At 36.3% G+C, this 20,290-nt stretch overlaps 2 protein-coding genes across 2 annotated transcripts; both read left to right on the plus strand.

Annotated features, from left to right (window-relative positions):
- Nucleotides 1-591: 591 nt before the first annotated feature.
- Nucleotides 592-1,532, plus strand: LOC21399778. Its single transcript, XM_024164146.1, has one exon. The coding sequence runs from the start codon at nt 792-794 to the stop codon at nt 1,530-1,532; it is 741 nt and encodes a 246-aa protein (XP_024019914.1). The 5' UTR covers nt 592-791.
- A 9,762-nt stretch (nt 1,533-11,294) lies between these two features.
- On the plus strand, nt 11,295-13,588 carry LOC112091181. The gene is made up of 4 exons (XM_024164147.1): nt 11,295-11,943; nt 12,028-12,155; nt 12,261-12,389; nt 13,280-13,588. Exons 1-4 carry the CDS (start codon nt 11,295-11,297, stop codon nt 13,586-13,588), a joined length of 1,215 nt encoding a protein of 404 aa, XP_024019915.1.
- The last annotated feature ends 6,702 nt before the right edge of the window (nt 13,589-20,290 follow it).

Below are 20,290 nucleotides of genomic sequence, written 5' to 3' on the forward strand. Positions count from 1 at the left end.
AGAAAGAGTACCACAATATAGTCATGTGAAGGCATTTATAGTGGGGCTTTTGTGTTCTTTGTTTCCTAGTGCACATGGGAAGAGAGTCCTTTTAATAAGTTGGTGTGTAGAAAAGGCCATGGAGCATGTGAGGCCATGTGCATCTCCAAATTGACTTCCTAAGATTTTTGCAAAAAAAAAATTTCACAATCCTTTTTCAAGAGGGACCAACGTTAGACATTAGGGTTTCGATGATATTAATTTTGTTAGGGACAGAATTATGATGATTCAATCGAGCTTATAGATCTTTTTAGAAGAAAACACATGTAAAAAGAGAAATATGATTACATGTCAATGTGTTTGGTAATGAGAACGAGATCTATTGGTTATTAACTCCAACTTATGAGATAAGGTGTCGCTTAGTGACCTGTATATATATATATATGCCATGTCCACCATCTCTTTATTTAATAATAAATCCTTTAGGTCCTTCATTCGGCACTGTTCAAACCTTGTTTTGCTTCTCCATTTCCTTGAGGTGGAGCCTAGTACTAACCGGCGACCAATATTCTCTCTCTGTTTCAACTGTGTTTGCATAACTTCTCTTGATGATATTTTAGTTTCAGATTTCTTGTTCTCATGATCTTCTAAATAGATTTTGTCTTAGGTTTTGTGATAAAGAGAGGCAAGCTCACCAACAGCTTCTTTTTTCTCGTTCGATCGTCCGAGTTTTTTGTTTCCATTTCGTATTAGTGAAAGCGTTTTCCATCTTTCTTCTTTCTTCTTTTTTCTTTTTTTTTTATCCTTTGTGAATGGGGAGGCAAGTGATGAGCAAACGAATGCGCGTCTATTCGCAAGAAACAAACAAACTACTCCATCTTGCTTTTGCAAGAAACTATATTAATCACTTGGTGCCAGCTCTTAAGAAGAAGAAGATGACGATCAATGACGAAGGAAGTGCTAGTTCTTCGAATGCTACTTCGCGGAATGGCAAAGATGGCAACGCCGAGCGAGAAAAGATCGTTCGATTCGAAGTCGACATGGCAATGGCGCTGTCTGCGAAAGAGTTTGCATGGAGCCGTGCCTTGGAAGCAAATCTTCGCAAAGAGCATGAAACTTTGCGTACAAATGGTGGGGTTACTCAAAAGCCTTCCTTTCATGATCAAACATCTTCTTTTATTCTTACTATCGAGTCCAGACCCATTTTTGAGGAAAGAAAAGGTGAGACTTTAACGTTATCGCCTCATAATCCTACATATGATAATGTAGTGAAAATTATGCCACTTGAAACCTCACAAAACCCTAGAATATGCGACGTAAAGATCATGAAGAAATCTTCCGGCACTAAAAGTCGAAGATCGGGATCGATAAAAGGGCACGACAAGAAAAGTGAAGAGGACGTTATAAACGATAAGTTGGCGAATCTTAGAACGGTATTGCCTGGTGGAAATGAGATGGGAGACCATGATGAATTGCTCACAGAACTAGCAAGTTACATTACCTGCCTCAAGTCACAGGTGCAAGTTCTTCAGTGTCTTGTAGAAAGTCAATGAATAAATTTTGTTTTAATATTTCTCTTTTAGCTTTATGAATGAAGTTATAATTTCCACTAGGATAATCTAAGTTATTATAATTTGTATTTAATATGCTTTCTGTATATATATGTCTGCAGTATGCAGTTTAATTTACGTTAATTCAGTTAGACTCGATGACAAACCAAATTATCATAGTGCATGTGAATTAAAACCTTTAAATTTTATACATAAGCTAAGGAATTGTTTAAATCGACAATATGATTAAATCACCGCTAAATGTATCACTCTATGTAATAATGAAGCTGAACGGGGAGGAATTGAAGAAGTACTTAATTCAATGATGAAAAAATATAAGCAATTGTTCCTGGACGTTTTTTTTTTTTTTTTTTTTTTTTTTTTTTTTTTTTTTTTTTTCCTTCTGGTACAGATAACAGATCATGTGTTGGGTCAAAATTATATCTAGAAATTGTAACCATGGCATGCTTTCTCTTGAAAACAATCCGAAAATTGAGGTAATATATGATTTGGCTAAGTATTATATATGTGTATATATACAAAATATTTGTATAATCAGAGAAAATTAAGGAAAGAGTATTTCACTATTGTCGTGATCTTGTTGGTAAGAGTACCTTTATTTTCTAAAGTTTGGAATGGGGTTTAATTTGACATGTGTTGAAATCCCAACATTCTTGAGCTGCTCAATTAATTAGAATCTATAGTTAGAGAAAAAAAAAGGTTTTATATAGAGTTATGGGTTTACTAGTGACTATTTCTAAAAGGGTGATCACACATCTCTTTTTATTCTATACATTCTTTTTTAAATACACACTCCGCGCAATTTTAAAATGGTTGAATTTACTTTTTATACACCCTTATTATTCTAAAATTACCCCAAACTAATTTTATACGATTATTAATTTTTGGTATTTTTCTTTTCACACCACTATTTCATTTTAATATTATCATTTCTATATTTCTCTATTTTTTAGTTGAAGTTTTAGGCATGATGCTTTTTTTTTTTTTTGTACAGGATGAAAATTTGTTAAAATATTTTTTTAGAAAACATAAAGGACACTCAAAGTTATTATATTATTGAGGTATGATTAAAAATAGAAAATGGAAAAAGAATGAAAACAAATAAACGAGCATAATCTATACAACATTACTAAAGAAAAATGGGTTTTTGGGTAGGTGTAACGAAACGTTTCAGTACACGTTTTTTCTTTGTTTTTGTTTTTGTTTTTTTTTGTTTTTTTTTTTTTTTGCCGTTAAGGAAAATGATTCAGTGTGCTTGGGTTCACTAAACTTGCCATGTGTCCGTCTATGATTGGAAGGCATCTTCAGTGGGATACACGTGGCAGCGTGTGATTGGAAGTTCAATTAAGTGGACACGTGTCAAAGCGCCATTGGTTATAGAAACAAGCTCATGCAAAGCACGCAGCAGCGGATCTCATGCGAACAAGGAAGTGGCCGACAGCCATGTACACGAGGCGCGCGCTCATTTGCTGGTGGGTGGAAGTGGCAGGGCCCGTTGACGCAACGTACTTGATAATATGACGTGATAAGAATTTAATTTTATTAATTATTATATATTTTTTTAATTAATTATCCAATTTAGTGCGAACACATCACCGGCGGCTTAGCAGCCCAGTAAGCATTCTCCGGAAGCAGCGGAGCCTACAATGGACCACTCAGTGGGCTGGCCATATGGATAACCAATGCCAATAACAGACGAGTAATATCTCGCGCAAGAAAGGTTGCATCAGCAGCCTTTGCTCGGCTAAAATATGGTTGCGCCTGCATAGTGTGCATATTAGTGTGTCACACATAACACATGACCCGTATGTCGTGCATAAACTATAGCCACAGGCTGCGCAAGGAAGGGCATACACGAGAACCATGTATAGGCGTTAATATTTTGGCAACTTTGATTGAAATCTAGTAATTTTTATAAGAATTATCTAGATATTTTAAGAGACCGCAAATATCTAAAGGATTTAAGTGGGATCTTTATCAAAAGAATAATGTTAGAGACACTAAGGGGGCGTTTGGTATGGGGTAATCATAGGGGTGGGAATGAGAATCTTTCAGATTCTCATGTTTGGTACAATTATTAGACTTTTTTAAAACCCAGGAAAGTCACATTACCCCATTTTGGGGTAATCCTAATCCCACCCAATAAGTGTTATTCAAATTCTCAGGAATCTCAAAATCATGAGAATCTCATAATAACACCCATCACAGCCTATCAAACTAAGCGTCTCCTCCCTCCCTGTAGAGCACCTACATCACAACCACTGTTCAAGCTCACCATCAGAGCTCCTCGTCGGCGGCGGCAACGGCGATGTACGACGGCGGAAGCTCTCGGAGCAGAATTTCACGGCAGAGTTGAGGCTTACCTCACTAAATCGACCCTCATGAGTTCATTGGTGTAGTCAATTTCATCCAATTTGACCTCTAAGAGTGCAGATCAAACTCAACAATGTCTGTAAAATTTGACATCTCAAATCTTAGATTTTTGACCATTGAGAAAGATTTCTGTATGGAACCAAACACAATAATGTATTATTCCTAGGAATCATATTACCCTCCATCACTTTCCTGGGAATATGATTCCTTATGATTACCCCATACCAAACGCCCCCTAACTAAAATCTCAACTATTGTGTATCAACTGATGTAGTGTATGAGTTGTTATTTCTCTATTAGTAGGTATTTAAAACATTATCACGTTAATTAATAAAAAAGATTATATCTACTAATAAAATAATGACAACTAACTACCACATCAATTAATACGTAAAAATTAGTCACGTTAATTAATGAAAGAGATTATATCTATTAATAAAATAATGACAACTAACTACCACATCAATTAATACGTAAAAATTAAGATTTAAATTGGTATCCTTAATATTACTCCTATCAAAATAATGCTATTTAACTTAGATTGTTAAGTACTGTCTACTAATAAAAGGCACTACTAATAAAAGGCAATCTCATGACATGGAATTCATATAGATGGGACCCACATTTTTTTAATGATGGTGTTTAACAGTACTGCAGCTACCCCTAAGCCCTGCATCTTTCTTTTTACCATGCATGTAACCCTCCCAAGGTTGATTTGGTCTGTTTGACCCCCTTTTGCAATTCAAGGTCCTTATTATTGGAAATGAAAACATAAAATGCAGCATAATCGGATTTAATAATTGTTTTTATATAAAAACGGAAATAATATATATTTATATATTCTTAAAAAACTATATATATACAAAAAATAATATATATACATATGTAAAATACCTGTTTGGGCAATCAGTTTTTGGATGATCAAGCATTCTAAACCACTAGATCTTCCTTTGTTATCCTACTTTCCTGGAATCAACTAGTGTATTGACACTGGTGGAATTCTCATAGATCTTTTGACTCCTTTATGAGTAGGCACCAATTCTCCTTCAAAAATTTTTTAAGGAAAAAACCAAAAATATCACTCAATATGATAAAAAAATATTATTTATGATACTCTACTAAAAAATAAACAAATGGCATTCAATTAATAAGAACAAAATAAAAGGTAACAATGACAACTAATTATTTAAAATTGTATAAATATATATTTTTTATTTTTATTTTTAATTTTTTACCTATGGATTCCTGAATACTAAAGAGGAGTGTATAGAAATCCTAAATGAAGGTCAGAAAAAATCTGACCATTTGACTGGTAATTGGGAAACTTTTCTTTCCTCGAGAGTGAGAAAATTGGAGTACGCATGTGGCGTAGATCGCCATAGGATATGCCAAGTGTCATTTCAATATTATGCGTTTTAATTTTCTCCAAACGAAAATCTAATTGGACGCCAGAATTGATTTAAATTAATTTTGTCTATTAAAATAAATATTCTTATATACTTTACACAATTATTTATTTCGACTTTAAAATAAATAATTCACACATTTTGTTTATCGTAACACTTAAAATTATAAGTAATTTTATTTGTAACTAAATTTGTATGTCACATATAATATACATGATATCAAACATCTGTGTTTAGAAGAAAATTCACGGCAATGTAAAACAATCACATTTAACTTTTTTACTACAGTAAAAAGCTCATATAAAGTCACATCTCAATTTAAATTAAAAATCTGAATCAGTGAACTAAATAGGCCCTATAGCATTTTCACACATACTGACTGAATTATATAGTCTCAGGAGACCGAAAATGTCCAAAAAATTGTATTAATTTATCCCAAATAATTATGGAGCTTGTAAGGGGACCAATAGCGGAGCCACGAAATTTTTTAAAAGGAATGGCCTAAACTAAAAGGTTGAATTAAAATTTCTAGCAATAATCTTTTACCTCCATTTATCAATTTGTATCTCTTTTGTTATATTTTTATAAGATCAGTAGAGCTTAGGCTAATGCTTTAATGGAAATTTGGTTATGTAATTGATGGCTTGGAGCTTTAGATCTTGCAAGCCAATTGAATGTTTATATTTCAACATTTTCAAATGGAAAATAATCCAATGTTTATGCCATATTTTGTGTCCCAGTTGGTGTACCATGATATGTCTCTTCTATTGTTGTATCCTTATAATTGGTCGGTTTTTATCGGGTTTTTTTTTTTTGTTTTTTTACCATAAAAACTAATTTTTGAAGATGTAGTTTCGACTTAACTTTCTAATGTAGTTTTTGTTAGATATGGATGGTTATTTAATTGGGCGGGATTTCCTTATGGGATTGATGATTCATTTTTTCTTTTGTGAACTTTTTTTGTATTTTTCTTTTTATTTTGATAAATTAAGTAGGTAGCTTGGTGCAGATCTCAACAACCACCCTTCCTTCATAAATTCCTTGCTTTTCAAGGCTTTAGGAAAAATAACCAAAAAAAACTAAAACGACAATAAGTTCAGTACATAAAGCTGATAACAAAAACAATCAACACAGAACAACAAATAGAAAGGACACAAAACGACACTTACCGATAATAAACCAAACGACATCTTACAAAACAAATCAGCTACACCAAGCTTACACAAAAGCCCAAATGACTATAGGACATAGGCAGCTACCAAAATACTACATCAGATGTTCACCCCTAGGAGTTCACAACCTTTATACTAGTGCTGGAAGTTCGGGTCGGCGGGCTGTCCGAAGCCCGAATTTTTTCCGGCTCGGGCGGGCAAGCCCATCTCCCGCCCGCCCAAGCTAGAGTTTCGGGTTCGGGCTCGGACAACCCGAATTTGACACTAACTCTCTTGCGCGCCGCCGTCTAACCGCCCTATACCGCTGTCCGCCGGAATTTTTTTGAATTTTCCGACCATGCCCGAACTGCCCGACCCGAAAATAAGCCCGAAAACCCGAGTTGCCCGATTTGCCCAAAACCGCCCGAAAATATTAGTTGCTACAAATTGGGGCATTCCGAGAATCAAACTCGGGACCTCTCACACCCAAAGCAAGAATCATACCACTAGACCCAATGCCCATATTTGTTATTTACATTTTTAACTTTTTAATTAAGGTAAACACACAATTCCTTAATAGAAAGAGCAAATTCCTATTTTAGCAGTTTAATATTTCAGTTTTCACATTCTTGACCCTTTTTTATAATCAATCACATGATAAAATGATTCCTCAAAAAACAATATACACAAGGAAAGAAACACATTGCCATCACGTTTTTATTATTTTTTATTTTTAAAAAGTGTTGTTTCTATATAATGCCGGTTTTGTTCTTATAGATACTCGTATTTTTCTATTCTATATCACTCTTCTTTCTATCTTTATCTATTTTTCTGTTCACAATCTCTCCTCATCCTCTTAATTATCCTCTTTTTTCTTCAACTTTCTTCACTCTCTTTGTGACTCTATATCAAAGTAACTTTCTACTTGCATACCAAAGTAAATTGATAATTTATCAAAAGTCACTCAATGATTGGTTTGGTTTAATAACTTCATCGCTATTTGATGATCACTATTTTAAAAGACCAGTCACTCAATGTTGAAGTCTTGGTTTGCATTAAGCATTGGGATCGGGCCGATCAACATTTACAAGATACAATTTCACCGGCAAGCCAATAATGGATCGATAAATTTAATCGATTAACATTTAATTTTGAAGACGATCCTTTAGCTTTAAATTAAATTGTAAATTTGTAATTTGTAAATATGTATTTACCTTTAACATTGTATTTGTAATTGTATAACTTTGTAAGTTTATAAAATTTGTAATTCGTCACAATATGATTGCACTCTTTTTTCCTTGCCAAGTTTTTATCCCAATTGGGTTTTTCTTAGTAAAGTTTTTAATGAGGTAATCATGAATTATAAATTTAAAAATTAATAAAGAAATAATTTTTTTATATAGTTCATGTGTTCATTTCAAATTTCAAATTGTAATATATATATATATAAATTTTAACACAAAATAACTTAATATTAAAAAAAACAGTTTAAATAATTCGGGCAATTCGGGCGGGCTCGGGCCGCCTAATACAAGCCCGCGGCCCGTTCAAGGTGAAATTCGGGCTCGGGCGGCTCAGGCTCAGGCTCGGGCAAAAACTCGGGCCTTTCGGGCGGTCGCGGGCGGCCCGTCCAAAGTTCCAGCACTACTTTTATACTAAGCAAAATTAAACATATTTTTTGCTCTAATTAGTATTGTTTGGGTCCAACTTATAAATAATGAATATATATACAGATATATATAAATATATATGTATATATGCACAATGGAAATGTTTGTGACCAATAAAATTAGGTGAAGCAGTATTGTGCTTGTGGTAAATATTAGAACAAACTCGGAAAATTTCATCAACACAAACTTTGTGCAAGCAAACTCTTTGAATGTTGCAGTTGTATAAGATATATATATATATACACACACATATAGGGTCTTTCTTCCATCCCTCCTTGTGAAAACGAGGGACAGTCCCTCCCTTTTTTTTACTTTTGGTTGGCAAACAACCGGTTAATAAGGTCATTATATCCTTTGCATAAACGGCAGCCCGTTTTGTGTCGAGAGTAAGAGAAGCTTTTTATTTTTATTTTGGTTCTCCGTTATATTATATAATTATTTGTTTCTAATCATTGAAAATTATTTTTCATTTCTTCTAAAAGCAAAAAGAAAGGAAAGTAAATTAACTAAAATATAAATTTCTGCAACAAAATGTAGCACGGAGATGTTACATAAGGATTTCAAAAGAAAACTAATATGATTAAAAAAATAATAAGATATTCAAAAAAAAAAAACTTATTTTAAAAGGAAAAAGAAAAACAAATCTTAAGTAGCCGACACGCTGTGATTTTTTTGTTTGAATTTGTATCCTAGACTTTTTTTTTTTTTGGCATAATCTACTATTCTACATGTTTTTTACTATTTTATCAAATAATGAACACATATGGTCTCTAACCTATTAAGATGGTGATAGTTTAATTCTTTTTTTAAATTTTAGTAAAACAATCCCTCAACTCTCAAAACGTTTGTAATTAAGCCCTTTCCGTTAGATTTCATCAACTTTTTAATAGAATAGATCATGTGACTCATTATTGAGGCCTGATAGATTCAGGGGGTACTACGTGACAAGAGTGTGCACGTGGACATACGCGATTCGGTGGTGAAGCTCCTACATGGATGAAGTACTTGACGCTTCTCGAAGGTAGACAAGTCGATAGGACCTCCAACAAAGATGGTAGGGTCGGCTAGGTTCGAATTAGGCCAAACAACATCTTACAAAACAAATCAGCTATAATTAGTTATGTGTGTATATGTGTGTAAGATGATTAATTAGAATAAAATTTGGTTTATTCTAATTAATCATCTTACACACATATTGTCAAATTTTTGCACTTTTGTATATTGCATAGATATAGATATACACAAACTCTATCCAAAATCCAACCTATAAGCGACAACCATGCCTGCCTGTGTTGGAAAGTATGCTGGTAAACACAATCTCTCCCTCTATGTATGTATATACACACACACATAGATATTATTGGTTTAGTGTATATTATAGGCATTGTAAATGAGAATTTTTTCCATATCCGTACTAGTACTATTATTTAAGAGCTTAATTAATTATAAGGAAGCAAAAGTAATGAATATTTTTGGGTTTTTGGCAACGATGCCTTGAACGTTCCTACCGATGTTTGCATTTGTCAACAGTTTTTCTTTTCTTTAACAAGTGAATAGAGAAATAGTTGTGAAAATTACTTCACTTCTGTTCCTTCAATGCAATAATGCTCAGGAATTTCTATTGCATTTAAAACTTCTCCCATATGTGTGTGTATACTCAAAGTACCCATAGCATTTTTCTTTTTTCTTTCTTTCTTTCTTTTTTTTTTTTTTTAAAAGGAACTATATAAAAAAGAACAACAATAAACATAACAAAAAACAAGCATATATATATATATATATAATATATAATCTAGGTAGCTGAAGTCAACAATATACATTCTTCTAAACAACTTTTCTAGTTTTTCTTTCTTGTTTATGTAAGCATCTATATACAGTATCGTCTAACATTGGACCAAGCACAAATTAATATTGTACTATTAATGAGAAGCACTTGATTAGCTTTATCATTTTTTTTTATATCACTAAATCTAATATAATTTACGTCACTCTTGATTCAAATAACTCTCCTGTCCTTGTATATGTAAGCAAATCTATAGTAACATTATAGCATTACTGAACCAATTACAAAATTCATGTACTAATTGTTCATAGGCATAGTACATTAATTTTAGCATTTTTCTTGTTCTTTTTTTTTCCTCGTTTATTAAGCATTATACTTAATGTCAATGTAGCATTGAACCAATCACAAATTACACTACAAATTTTTAGTGGCATGGGCTAGTAATTTTAGCATTTTGCGTAAAACTACTAAATCTAAACCTGTCTTTTGTTCACATAACATCTCTCTAGATTCATTAAAATATATTTTTAGTCTCATGTATTATTGACTATATTATAACATAATGTTGAAAATCAACCTATCTATAGTATCCCTGATATCCGGGAGATTTGGGTTGATTTAGTCAGCCCTATCTCTTAGAGAATAAAATCGGGACCTTATTATTCGAAGTTATTAGTTTCCTGATTTGTTGCTGATTTGTTTGATTTGTTTCCTAGTTTGTTGAGATAGTCTCTGACCAAAATATGACTATAAGTTCTAGGTCTTTTCTTGTATTCATTTACAGACCTTTCTAATAAAACTTACTAAGCAGTATTTTATGGTTTTCTTCTCCGGTATCTTTTCTCGCATGGTATTAGAGCTGGGATACTGTTGAGAGGAAAACGACATGGCCAATAGCTTTAAGCGGGCCCTCATGGGTTAAGCAAGGACGGAAAGGAATGAGCTTCTACTCAATCTTCCTATGTACTGAGCCTTACAATTAACCCCACTGCTTCTTTTGATAACTCCTCTCTGAACTCCTCTCTTCTAATCACTCCCTACAAACTAAATGGAAAAAACTTCCTTCAATGGTCAAGGTCTGTCCAGATGGTTATATGAGGAAGAGGAAAAATTGGGTTTCTTGATGGCTCCACAAAGAAACCAGACCCAACCGACCCTGTATACACATCGTGGGACACCCAAAATGCCTTGGTGATGTCCTGGCTCATCAACTCTATGGAAGAACACATTGGGTCATTATACCTTGTTCACTCCACAGCCAAAGTCATTTGGGATAAGGTGAAATTTGCCTATTCCGATCTGGAGAATCATGCACAGTTGTTGAATTAAGAGACCAAGCTAGGGATCTCAAACAAGGAAGTATGAGTGTCACAGAGTATTACACTACCCTTACCAAGCTATGGCAGGAACTGGATTTGTTTGGGCCCAATGATTGGTGTGGTGAGTGTTTAGAAAAATATGTGAAACTTGTAGAAAAAACCGGTACCTATGATTTCCTTGCAGGGCTGAATAAGGATCTGGATGAGGTTCGTGGTAGAATGATTGGAATCCGACCTCTACCTCAGATTGAAGAAGTCTTTGCTGAGGTCCGAAGGGAGGAGAATAGGCGCAAGATTATGCTTGGTGATCCTAAAGGTACTGCCCAAACAAAGGCTTCTGCTCTAGGCTCCAAAAGCTATGAACAAAACAGAAAACCAAACTTCTCTAATGAACCACGGCGTGCTAAAAAAGGGAATCTTTGGTGTGATTATTGTCAAAGAGCCAATCACACTAAAGAAACTTGCTGGAAATTACATGGGAAACCCCCTAATCAATACAACCGTGAACATCAAAGGCAACCTGGACAGTTTCAAAAAGAACCCCGTGCCTACCAATCTAATGCTGAACGGGTTGAACAAAAAGCTGGTGAGAATTTGGGCAGCATCAACCTCAGTAAGGAGCAACTTGAGCGTCTTTACAAGTTACTCACTCCAGAAAAAGTAACTGGTACTTCTTTAATTGCCCAGCAAGGTAATTTTCTTTCAGCCTTAAATTGCACAAAGGAAGAAAAAAATTCCTGGATTATTAACTCCGAAGCCTCAGATCATATGACAGGTTGTGCTCAATTATTTTGCTCATATGCTCCAAATTATGGTCACGCTAAAGTTAGAATTGCATATGGAACCTTGTCTCCGATTGCTAGAATTGGAACTATTAAGATTAACTCTCTTGTTCTTAAGTATGTATTACATGTTCCAAATTTATCCTGTAATCTACTGTCAGTGAGCAAAATTTCTAAGGATTTTAATTGTAGAGTGATCTTCTCACAGAATCATTGTGAATTTCAGGACCAGGGTTCGGGGAAGAGGATTGGCAATGCTAGTAAGCATGAGGGACTATATTACTTTGATGAGGGCACCGACAAGATCAAACAAGTTCATATTGTTAGTTGGGAACCTTCTTCATGGCAAAATCAAGTAATGCTGTGGCATTAAAGTTAGGGCATCCTAGTTTCGCGTATTTAAAACACTTGTTTCCTTCCTTGTTTAAGAATAATGACGTTTTTCAATGTGAAATATGTCAGTTGGCTAAACATCAAAGGTCTGTGTTTAAACCAAAACCTTATAAAGCAACTAGACCTTTTGCCATGATTCATAGTGATATTTGGGGACCCTCACGGTCTCACAATATTTATTCAAAGCGTTGGTTTATATCCTTTATCGATGATAATACTCGTGTGTGTTGGTTGTACTTACTCAAAGATAAATCTGATGCTGAGCAAACGTTCATAAATTTTCACAACATGGTTAAAACTCAATACTCCACAAATATCCAAATCTTACATACTGATAATGGTAAAGAGTACTTTAACCAGATTTTAGGAGGATATCTTAATACAAATGGGATTATTCATCAAAGTTCTTACACCAATACACCCCAGCAAAATGGCATAGCTGAAAGAAAAAACAAACACCTTTTGGAAGTTGCTAGGTCCATCATGTTTACAACCAATACTCCTAAACAATTTTGGGGGGATGCTATTCTCACTGCTTGCTACCTTATAAATAGAATGCCCACAAATGTTCTTCAGTTTCAAACTCCACTAAACGTCCTCTCCAAACTTTTTCCTGAAAATCAAACCTTTAGTAATCTTCCCCTAAAAGTGTTTTGCTGTACTGTGTTTGCTCATAATCATGAACCCAATCGGAACAAACTTGATCCAAAGGCTCTTAAATGCATTTTTCTTGGATATGCTGCAAACCAAAAGGGGTACAAATGTTATTTTCTAAAAAAGAAAAAACTCATTGTAACCATGGACCTCACCTTTTTTGAAAATACTCATTTCTATTCCACAAATTCCCTTCAGGGGGAGACAAACAGTGAAGGAAATTTCTGGCATTTTTCTTCTGAAATCCTCAATTCTACCACCTCTGAAATCCCTAATTCTTTCACTTCACCGAACGTGCCTCTTTTAGAACCTAATCCCTCACACTCTGAGAATCTCAATTTACCAAGAGTTGAAAATTTTGATGTGGTCGATGAAAGCAATAAACAAGGAGGGAATCTTGATGTGGAAAATAATCAAGAAGAAAACAAGGTGCCTGATCTAGATGTCCAGCAACAGAAATCCCATCCAAATACAAAACTTCATGTTTACTCTCGTCGGAAGAATTAACAAGTCCCTCTTACTCTCGAGGATTGTCATGAACCAACCCGGACTCAGGTAATTTTCTTGCCCTTCCTCCTATGGTTAATAGTGATGATCAACCTATTGCTTTAAGAAAAGGTGTCCGTTCTTGTATTCAACATTCTATAGCTCAGTTTGTACAATATGACCATTTGTCCTCTTCTATGAAAGCATTAGTTTCCAGTCTTGAAGACACAGAAATTCCAAGAAATATTGAAGAAGCCTTTCAACGAATTGAGTGGAAAAGGGCAGTAGAGGAAGAAATGCAAGCTCTAGAGAAGAATGGGACTTCAGAAGTAGTTAAAAAACTCAGAGATGTTGTACCTGTAGGCTGTAAATAGGTATTCACAGTGAAGTATAAATCTGACGGGTCCATTGAAAGGCACAAAGCGCGTTTGGTTGCTAAGGGGTTTACTCAGACCTACAGGATAGATTACTAGGAGACTTTTGCCCCCGTTGCCAAACTCAATACCATTCGGGTCCTTCTCTCTCTTGTAGTAAATCTAGATTGGCCACTCCACCAACTTGACATCAAGAACGCATTTCTCAATGGTGACTTGACTGAAGAAGTTTATATGGAACTTCCTCTAGGTTTCAAGAGTGCTGGACAAACAGGGTAGGTGTGTAAGTTGAAAAAAATCCCTATATGGACTGAAACAATCACCTAGAGTGTGGTTTGAAAGGTTCACGAAAGTAGTCCGCCAACAATGGTATAAGCAGGCTCACACTGATCACACGCTATTCTACAAACATGAAGGTGGTAAGTCAACTATACTTATTGTATATGTTGATGACATTATCTTGACAAGTGATAATGTTCCCGAAATGGGTTATTTAAAGAAGAAGCTTGCAGATAAATTTGAGATCAAAGATCTGGGTACGTTAAGGGACTTTCTGGGTATGGAGATTGCTCAAAATAGATCAGGTATCTCTGTTTCTTAAAGAAAATATGTCCTAGATCTTTTATGGGAGACTGGGTTACTTGGATGTAAACTTGTTAATACCCCAGCCGATCCAAATGTTAAACTTGGAGATCAAAATACAAGTACACCAGTGGACAAGGGTAGATATCAGCGACTTGTTGGAAAGCTTATTTATTTAGCTTATATGAGACCAGACATAGCTTTCGCTGTTAGCATGGTAAGCCAGTTTATGCATGCTCCATATGAGGAACACCTAAACGCAGTCATCCGGATATTGAAGTATCTAAAAGGAAGCCCAGGAAGAGGATTGTTCTTTAAGACGGGATAATCTCGTGAAATTAAAGCCTATACTGACGCTGATTGGGCTGGCTTAGTGGCATATAGGAGATCTACACCCGGTTACTATTCTTATGTTTGGGAAACTTGGTGACATGGAGGAGCAAAAAGCATAATGTAGTGGCTAGAAGTAGCGCAGATGCTAAACTTAGGTCCTTAGCAAATAGAGTTAGTGAATTGATTTGGCTAAGGCTACTCCTTGAAGAACTTCAAGTTGCAATAGAAAGTCCTATGAGATTGTACTGCGACAACAAAGCTGCCATCAGCATAGCTCATAATTATGTGCATCATGATCATACTAAACATGTAGAGGTTGATCGACACTTTATCAAAGAGAAGATTGAAGATGGGACTCTTTGCATTCCTCATGTTGCTTCAGCCGAGCAGACAGCAGACATTCTAACTAAAGGATTGCCAAGACCTCTTAGAATGTACCTGAATTCAACAATATATGATGTGATATCAAATAGCTCAAATCTGCGGCCTTCACGAGATTTCAACTCTTCAAGAAAATTATATATCTTGGGGGACATCAAAACTTTCAAAGCCTCTTTGCCCTGGCCATCCAGAATATATGTTTGTATTTCCACCAGAAGTTGGAAATCTCATATCAGTTCTCCCCCGAGGAAAAGCAGTTCCACCTATAGGTGATCCCGGCAAAACTGGACTTGCAAGGGGAGAGGTTGGGTGCTGCATCAAAATACCAGCATTTGGTGGATTTCTGAAAGAATTTGGACTTATTGGTCCTCCTCTTCGTGGAGTCATAGCAGGTGAAGCATGTCTATGATGCTGAATTTTGTGCTCGTCGATAAAAGGAGCATTATCCAATACTTTCTTTGGATCAAACGGACCAGGAATACCATATGGTTCCCCAAGCCATGTGTTGGTCAAAATCGCTACGTAAGTGCACGTGCCGAACAACTAATAAAGTGAATGAGTAGAGTATCATTTTCACGGAAAAAGTTACCAATATGTTCCAAAGTAAAATTCAATAAATACAACGTAAACCAATTTTAATAGTTTAATTGATCGTTTGATTAAAACTACTACAAGGACTAAAGAAAATTAAAATAATCATAATTTGTAAAATGTAGACTCAGCTAACAGAGACAAAAATCAATCTATGATGGAAAGACTGTGACTCAATTTCCCCTTTTCTGCAACCTGGGCTATGTATGTTGTAACTTTGCTATAGCAATGCTGTCAGTTAACCTGAAATGAAAATTTATACAAAAGTCTTTCGATCTACTTATGACTTCAACTCTTTATTTCAATTCCAGCATACTCCTATGAAAAATTTAAATAGAGAGGTTGCATTAAGCTTGGATTTCAATTAGGTTATGTGAGGCAAGTGTATATTCCTATACTACCTGCAAATTAGCTAGATCTATCCCTGAAATTAAGCTAAACTCACACTGTTCAATATTAGTCTAATTACAATCAACTTTCCAGCAAATTGCAATCACAGTATTTTGTTCAAGATGGCCAGTCAATAAACAAAAATTAATAAAAGAGATTATATTGAACAAACCAAATCAGCATGAATATAACAAAGTGAGCATACAAAACTTCAATTACAAATCCAGGTACTTTATCATCTCAGCTAAGTAAATCTAGTTCATAATTGTCTGGTTAAATGCAACAAAATAAATAGGCATCATTCAAGTACAGAGGAAGAGGAAGAATAAACCAAAATTAGGAGAATAACAGCAGAGACAAAATAAAGCTTCGTAGTCCCTTCTTGTAGCTCCACTTCTTGAGATTTTAGCTCCAATTTTTGTCTCCTCCAGTACTTGTCCTTGCTTTCTCTCTTTCTCTCTGGTCTATTTTTACTCTCTACTGCTCTTAGCTCACTCGGTATTGTCCTCCTTTTTCCTTCTTTTTTTCTCTTTTTCTCTCTTCTCTTGCGGTGCTCCCTAAGGAAATTGAGCGTACTTCTCATTAGGGCAACAAATGACACTGAGGTGGCTCCTATTAAGTGATTGGGTCCAACTGACTAAGCTTCAATTCCACCTTCTGTGTACTGTCTTATTTCTCTTGCAGAGTTATGCGCTGACATCATCCACTAACTGCCTGCTGCCATATTTTTGCTGCAGCATTTTTCTTCACAATTCTCGCATATCACAACAACGCCCCTTAGACACAAATCAACCCTTTCTTTGATTCAATTTTCTTCAAAATCATCACAGAAGTAGTACATAAACAAATCTTAACAGAGTACATCATAAGAACTAAAAGTTGAACAAATAAAATAGAAAAACAAACAACTAAGCCTTTGGATGGGCCAACTATAAGCCTAGAAATGCCTAAAATAACTCTAATTTCTTGAGTTATCACACCCCCAAACTTAAAGTATTGCTCGTCCTCGAGCAATGACATTACAAAACAAATGACAACACAAAAACAAATGTCACTAGGAGAATTTCTTTTTGAGTCAACTGTATGGGTTCAAGGTGTGGGGCTAAGTTTATCAGAGGCTCTCTTCCCTTTTTACATTTTCTCTTGCATGCTTAAGCTATACACCAACTTTCTTTGAGTATGAGATCAACCAATTTCCCTTGAATAGCGCTTCCTTCCCGATCACCCACTTCAAACTAGACCACGATCATTAAGCCTAGTAGTGTCTCCATATGTTGACTTATTGACTCCTTCTCCACTAATGTACGATCACCTAGCACTTGGAATCAGACTTACGACTCAACTTCTTCTCCAATTGACACCTAATTCCCCATTCTTAAGATTGTTATTCTTATTCTTCTCTTCTCTTTTTTTTATACTTCTTTGAAACGCCACAATTGTCTTTTTACGTGAATGCCAACATTTGTGATGAAGACACTCGGTTACTCAACAAAGTCACAATTCAAAGTGCTTTGCATACTCTTGCCTCGGTACCGTTTGACGCAAAAGTGAACATGGGGCTCATGATCACTCCTGGTTACTAAGCACACCAAGGCAGCGGAGTAATTTTTTTTTATTTGAACATGCATACAATAAAATGGTGTCATCACTCAAATTTGCCTCATTCGTCCACCTCATACTAGGTTTCCTAGAATTTCACCTCAAAGGAGTCTCTATGTCAATTCTAGAAACCTAAGCTCTCACAGCAATCTAGCCATCAATCACTAAGCTCTCGGGAAGTGACACTACAAATGTTGTGGAAAGATAAGCATAGAGAGTTGCATTCAAAAATCATGCTCAATGGGTTTTCACTCACACCCAATTCAAGTCAATCTATCACAAAAGCATGCCTTAACTTAGCTTACCTCATCATTGAAGACCCTACACCAATCACACCACAAAAATTGACAAAAGGAAAGTCTACCTAACAACAAAACAGCAGAAACAACACACTAAAAATAATAAAGCATAAAAAGAAAATAAACACACTAAATGAACCAACCCACATGAAGCATAACATTTCAATTTGCACCCCCCCCCCCCCCAAACTTAAAATCAACAGTGTCCCCACTGTTGCAGATGCACAGCGAACACAAAAACATATTACTCAAACAGGGGAAAATTCAGGGGAAAAGACAAAAAGACAGAAATGAAATGAGAGTGTTTCTAATTGGCAGTGCTTGAAAGTGCTGCAGTCATCCTTTCCATTTCCAATTGGCAGTGCTTCTACGAGTGGATCTCCGTGTTGAAGGCTCTGGCGCTTTTGACTTTCCCTTATCCTTGCCTTTGTTGGGAGCAGCAACATCAGCTTCTTGAGACTCGGTGTGCACAGGATTTGAAGGTGGCGCCTCGGTCTCCCTTGCAGGCTCGGCTTCATCAAAGGAGGGTTCACATAGATGCTGCGGGAATTCAGGAAATGAATGAAATCTCTTTGAATTAGCACGGTAGTGCTTTTGTATAGTGAAATCCCTCTCTTTCTCGTACTTCCAAAAATCCCGCATCAGTTGCATGGATTTGTACTGTAAAACCTCCATTTGTGAAACTCGCTGCTCCAAGCGAGTAAAGCCGGCTGCTAAATCCACAAGAGGCTGAGTAGTCACTGCCGGGAGTGAACCCACAGGTGCAGGAGCTGCCGCTACCTCCTTTGAGGGTATGTTGTCTTCTTGTAGCATTCTAATTATTGTGGCTCGAGTAATAAGTCTAGGGGGCTAAAATTTTGTCTCATTCGGAAGAACCTCAACCCCTTGTTCTACACACAACTTCGTGATGAGCGACGGGAACCAAAGACCCCCAAGGCGACGACTCGCACATATCGCAATTTGCTCCCGAATTATCTCTCCAATGTTGATGCCCCTGCCCTCAACAATGGAATACAATAAGATTGCCTTGTCTTTAGCAACTGTGTGATCGTGTGAGGAAGGCATGAGCCGAGACGTGAGGAAGTGATACCAAATTTTTGGGCCGGGTTTCAAGAGTCGCCTAGGAAATGTCATCGATCCTCGCTCCGATCGAGTCCAACATGCTCCATCTTCACAAAGAATTGCCACAAGCTCATCAAGCTGATCATCATCGAGGTTTGCAGGGAACTCAGTATGATCATCCTCGATGTTTTCTAAATTATACATCCTATTGATGGTATTCCCATCAATAGCAATCCTTTGTCCTCTGACATACACTGAGTCAGGCTCATCAGCATTAAAGTTGGCATAGAATTCCCTGACTAAGGGCACAACAGGGGCTGGAGGGTGCTGACAGAAGGCTTCCCATCCATTTCTTGTAATCACTGAGTGAATATACTCCAGATAGCCCAATGTTCGATTCTTTTGATAAATGAACCCCTTTTCTGAGCTTAGGGCCCTTTGACTTGTGAATTGGGCATACCGAGCTAGAGCTACATCAGAAACAAATTTATCTAGTCTCTCCTCAGTGTTCAGTTCTTTCTTCCCCTGCCACTTACGAGCCCTACTCTTCACCAGCATTTTTTTTTAATAAACTCAAGGGGAAAAACAAGCCACTAACAAACCAAGATGGCCGAAGACCACAACAAATACAGAGGAAAGCTGACTGATTATGAAATACAACTGTGAGATTACCTGTTGAACGACTCACTGTGCTCCTTGTACCAAATTGCACGCTTCTTGAGGTTCCAAAACGTTTTACCCCCAAACTTTGTAGAAATTGGCACTTGGCTTCACGATGCTTTGGGCGTTCTTCGGGTATGACCGGTGGGGGAGTAAATGGTCTGTGAAGCAAGAATTGGCGTGCACTGTGATGAAATTTGGTGTGAAGGATGGGGTGGTTGGCGGTGGAATGGGTGGTTGGCGGTGGAATGGAACCGAAGGGGTCAAGGGCCAAAAAGTTAGGGCTTGTGGGGAGTATGATCGCGCGGTGGGATTGTGGGAAAAAAATGAAGAAGGAATGTAGGGATTTGGAAGGGAATGGGGGAACGGTGCTGTGACGAGTAGAGTGATATGGGGCAAGTGGCATTGTTTCCCGCATGGCTAAGGTCTGTTCTTTTAAAGCGTGACTTGAG

The sequence above is a fragment of the Morus notabilis genome, unplaced genomic scaffold, assembly GCF_000414095.1.
Source record: "Morus notabilis unplaced genomic scaffold, ASM41409v2 Scaffold499, whole genome shotgun sequence".
NCBI lineage: Eukaryota > Viridiplantae > Streptophyta > Magnoliopsida > Rosales > Moraceae > Morus > Morus notabilis.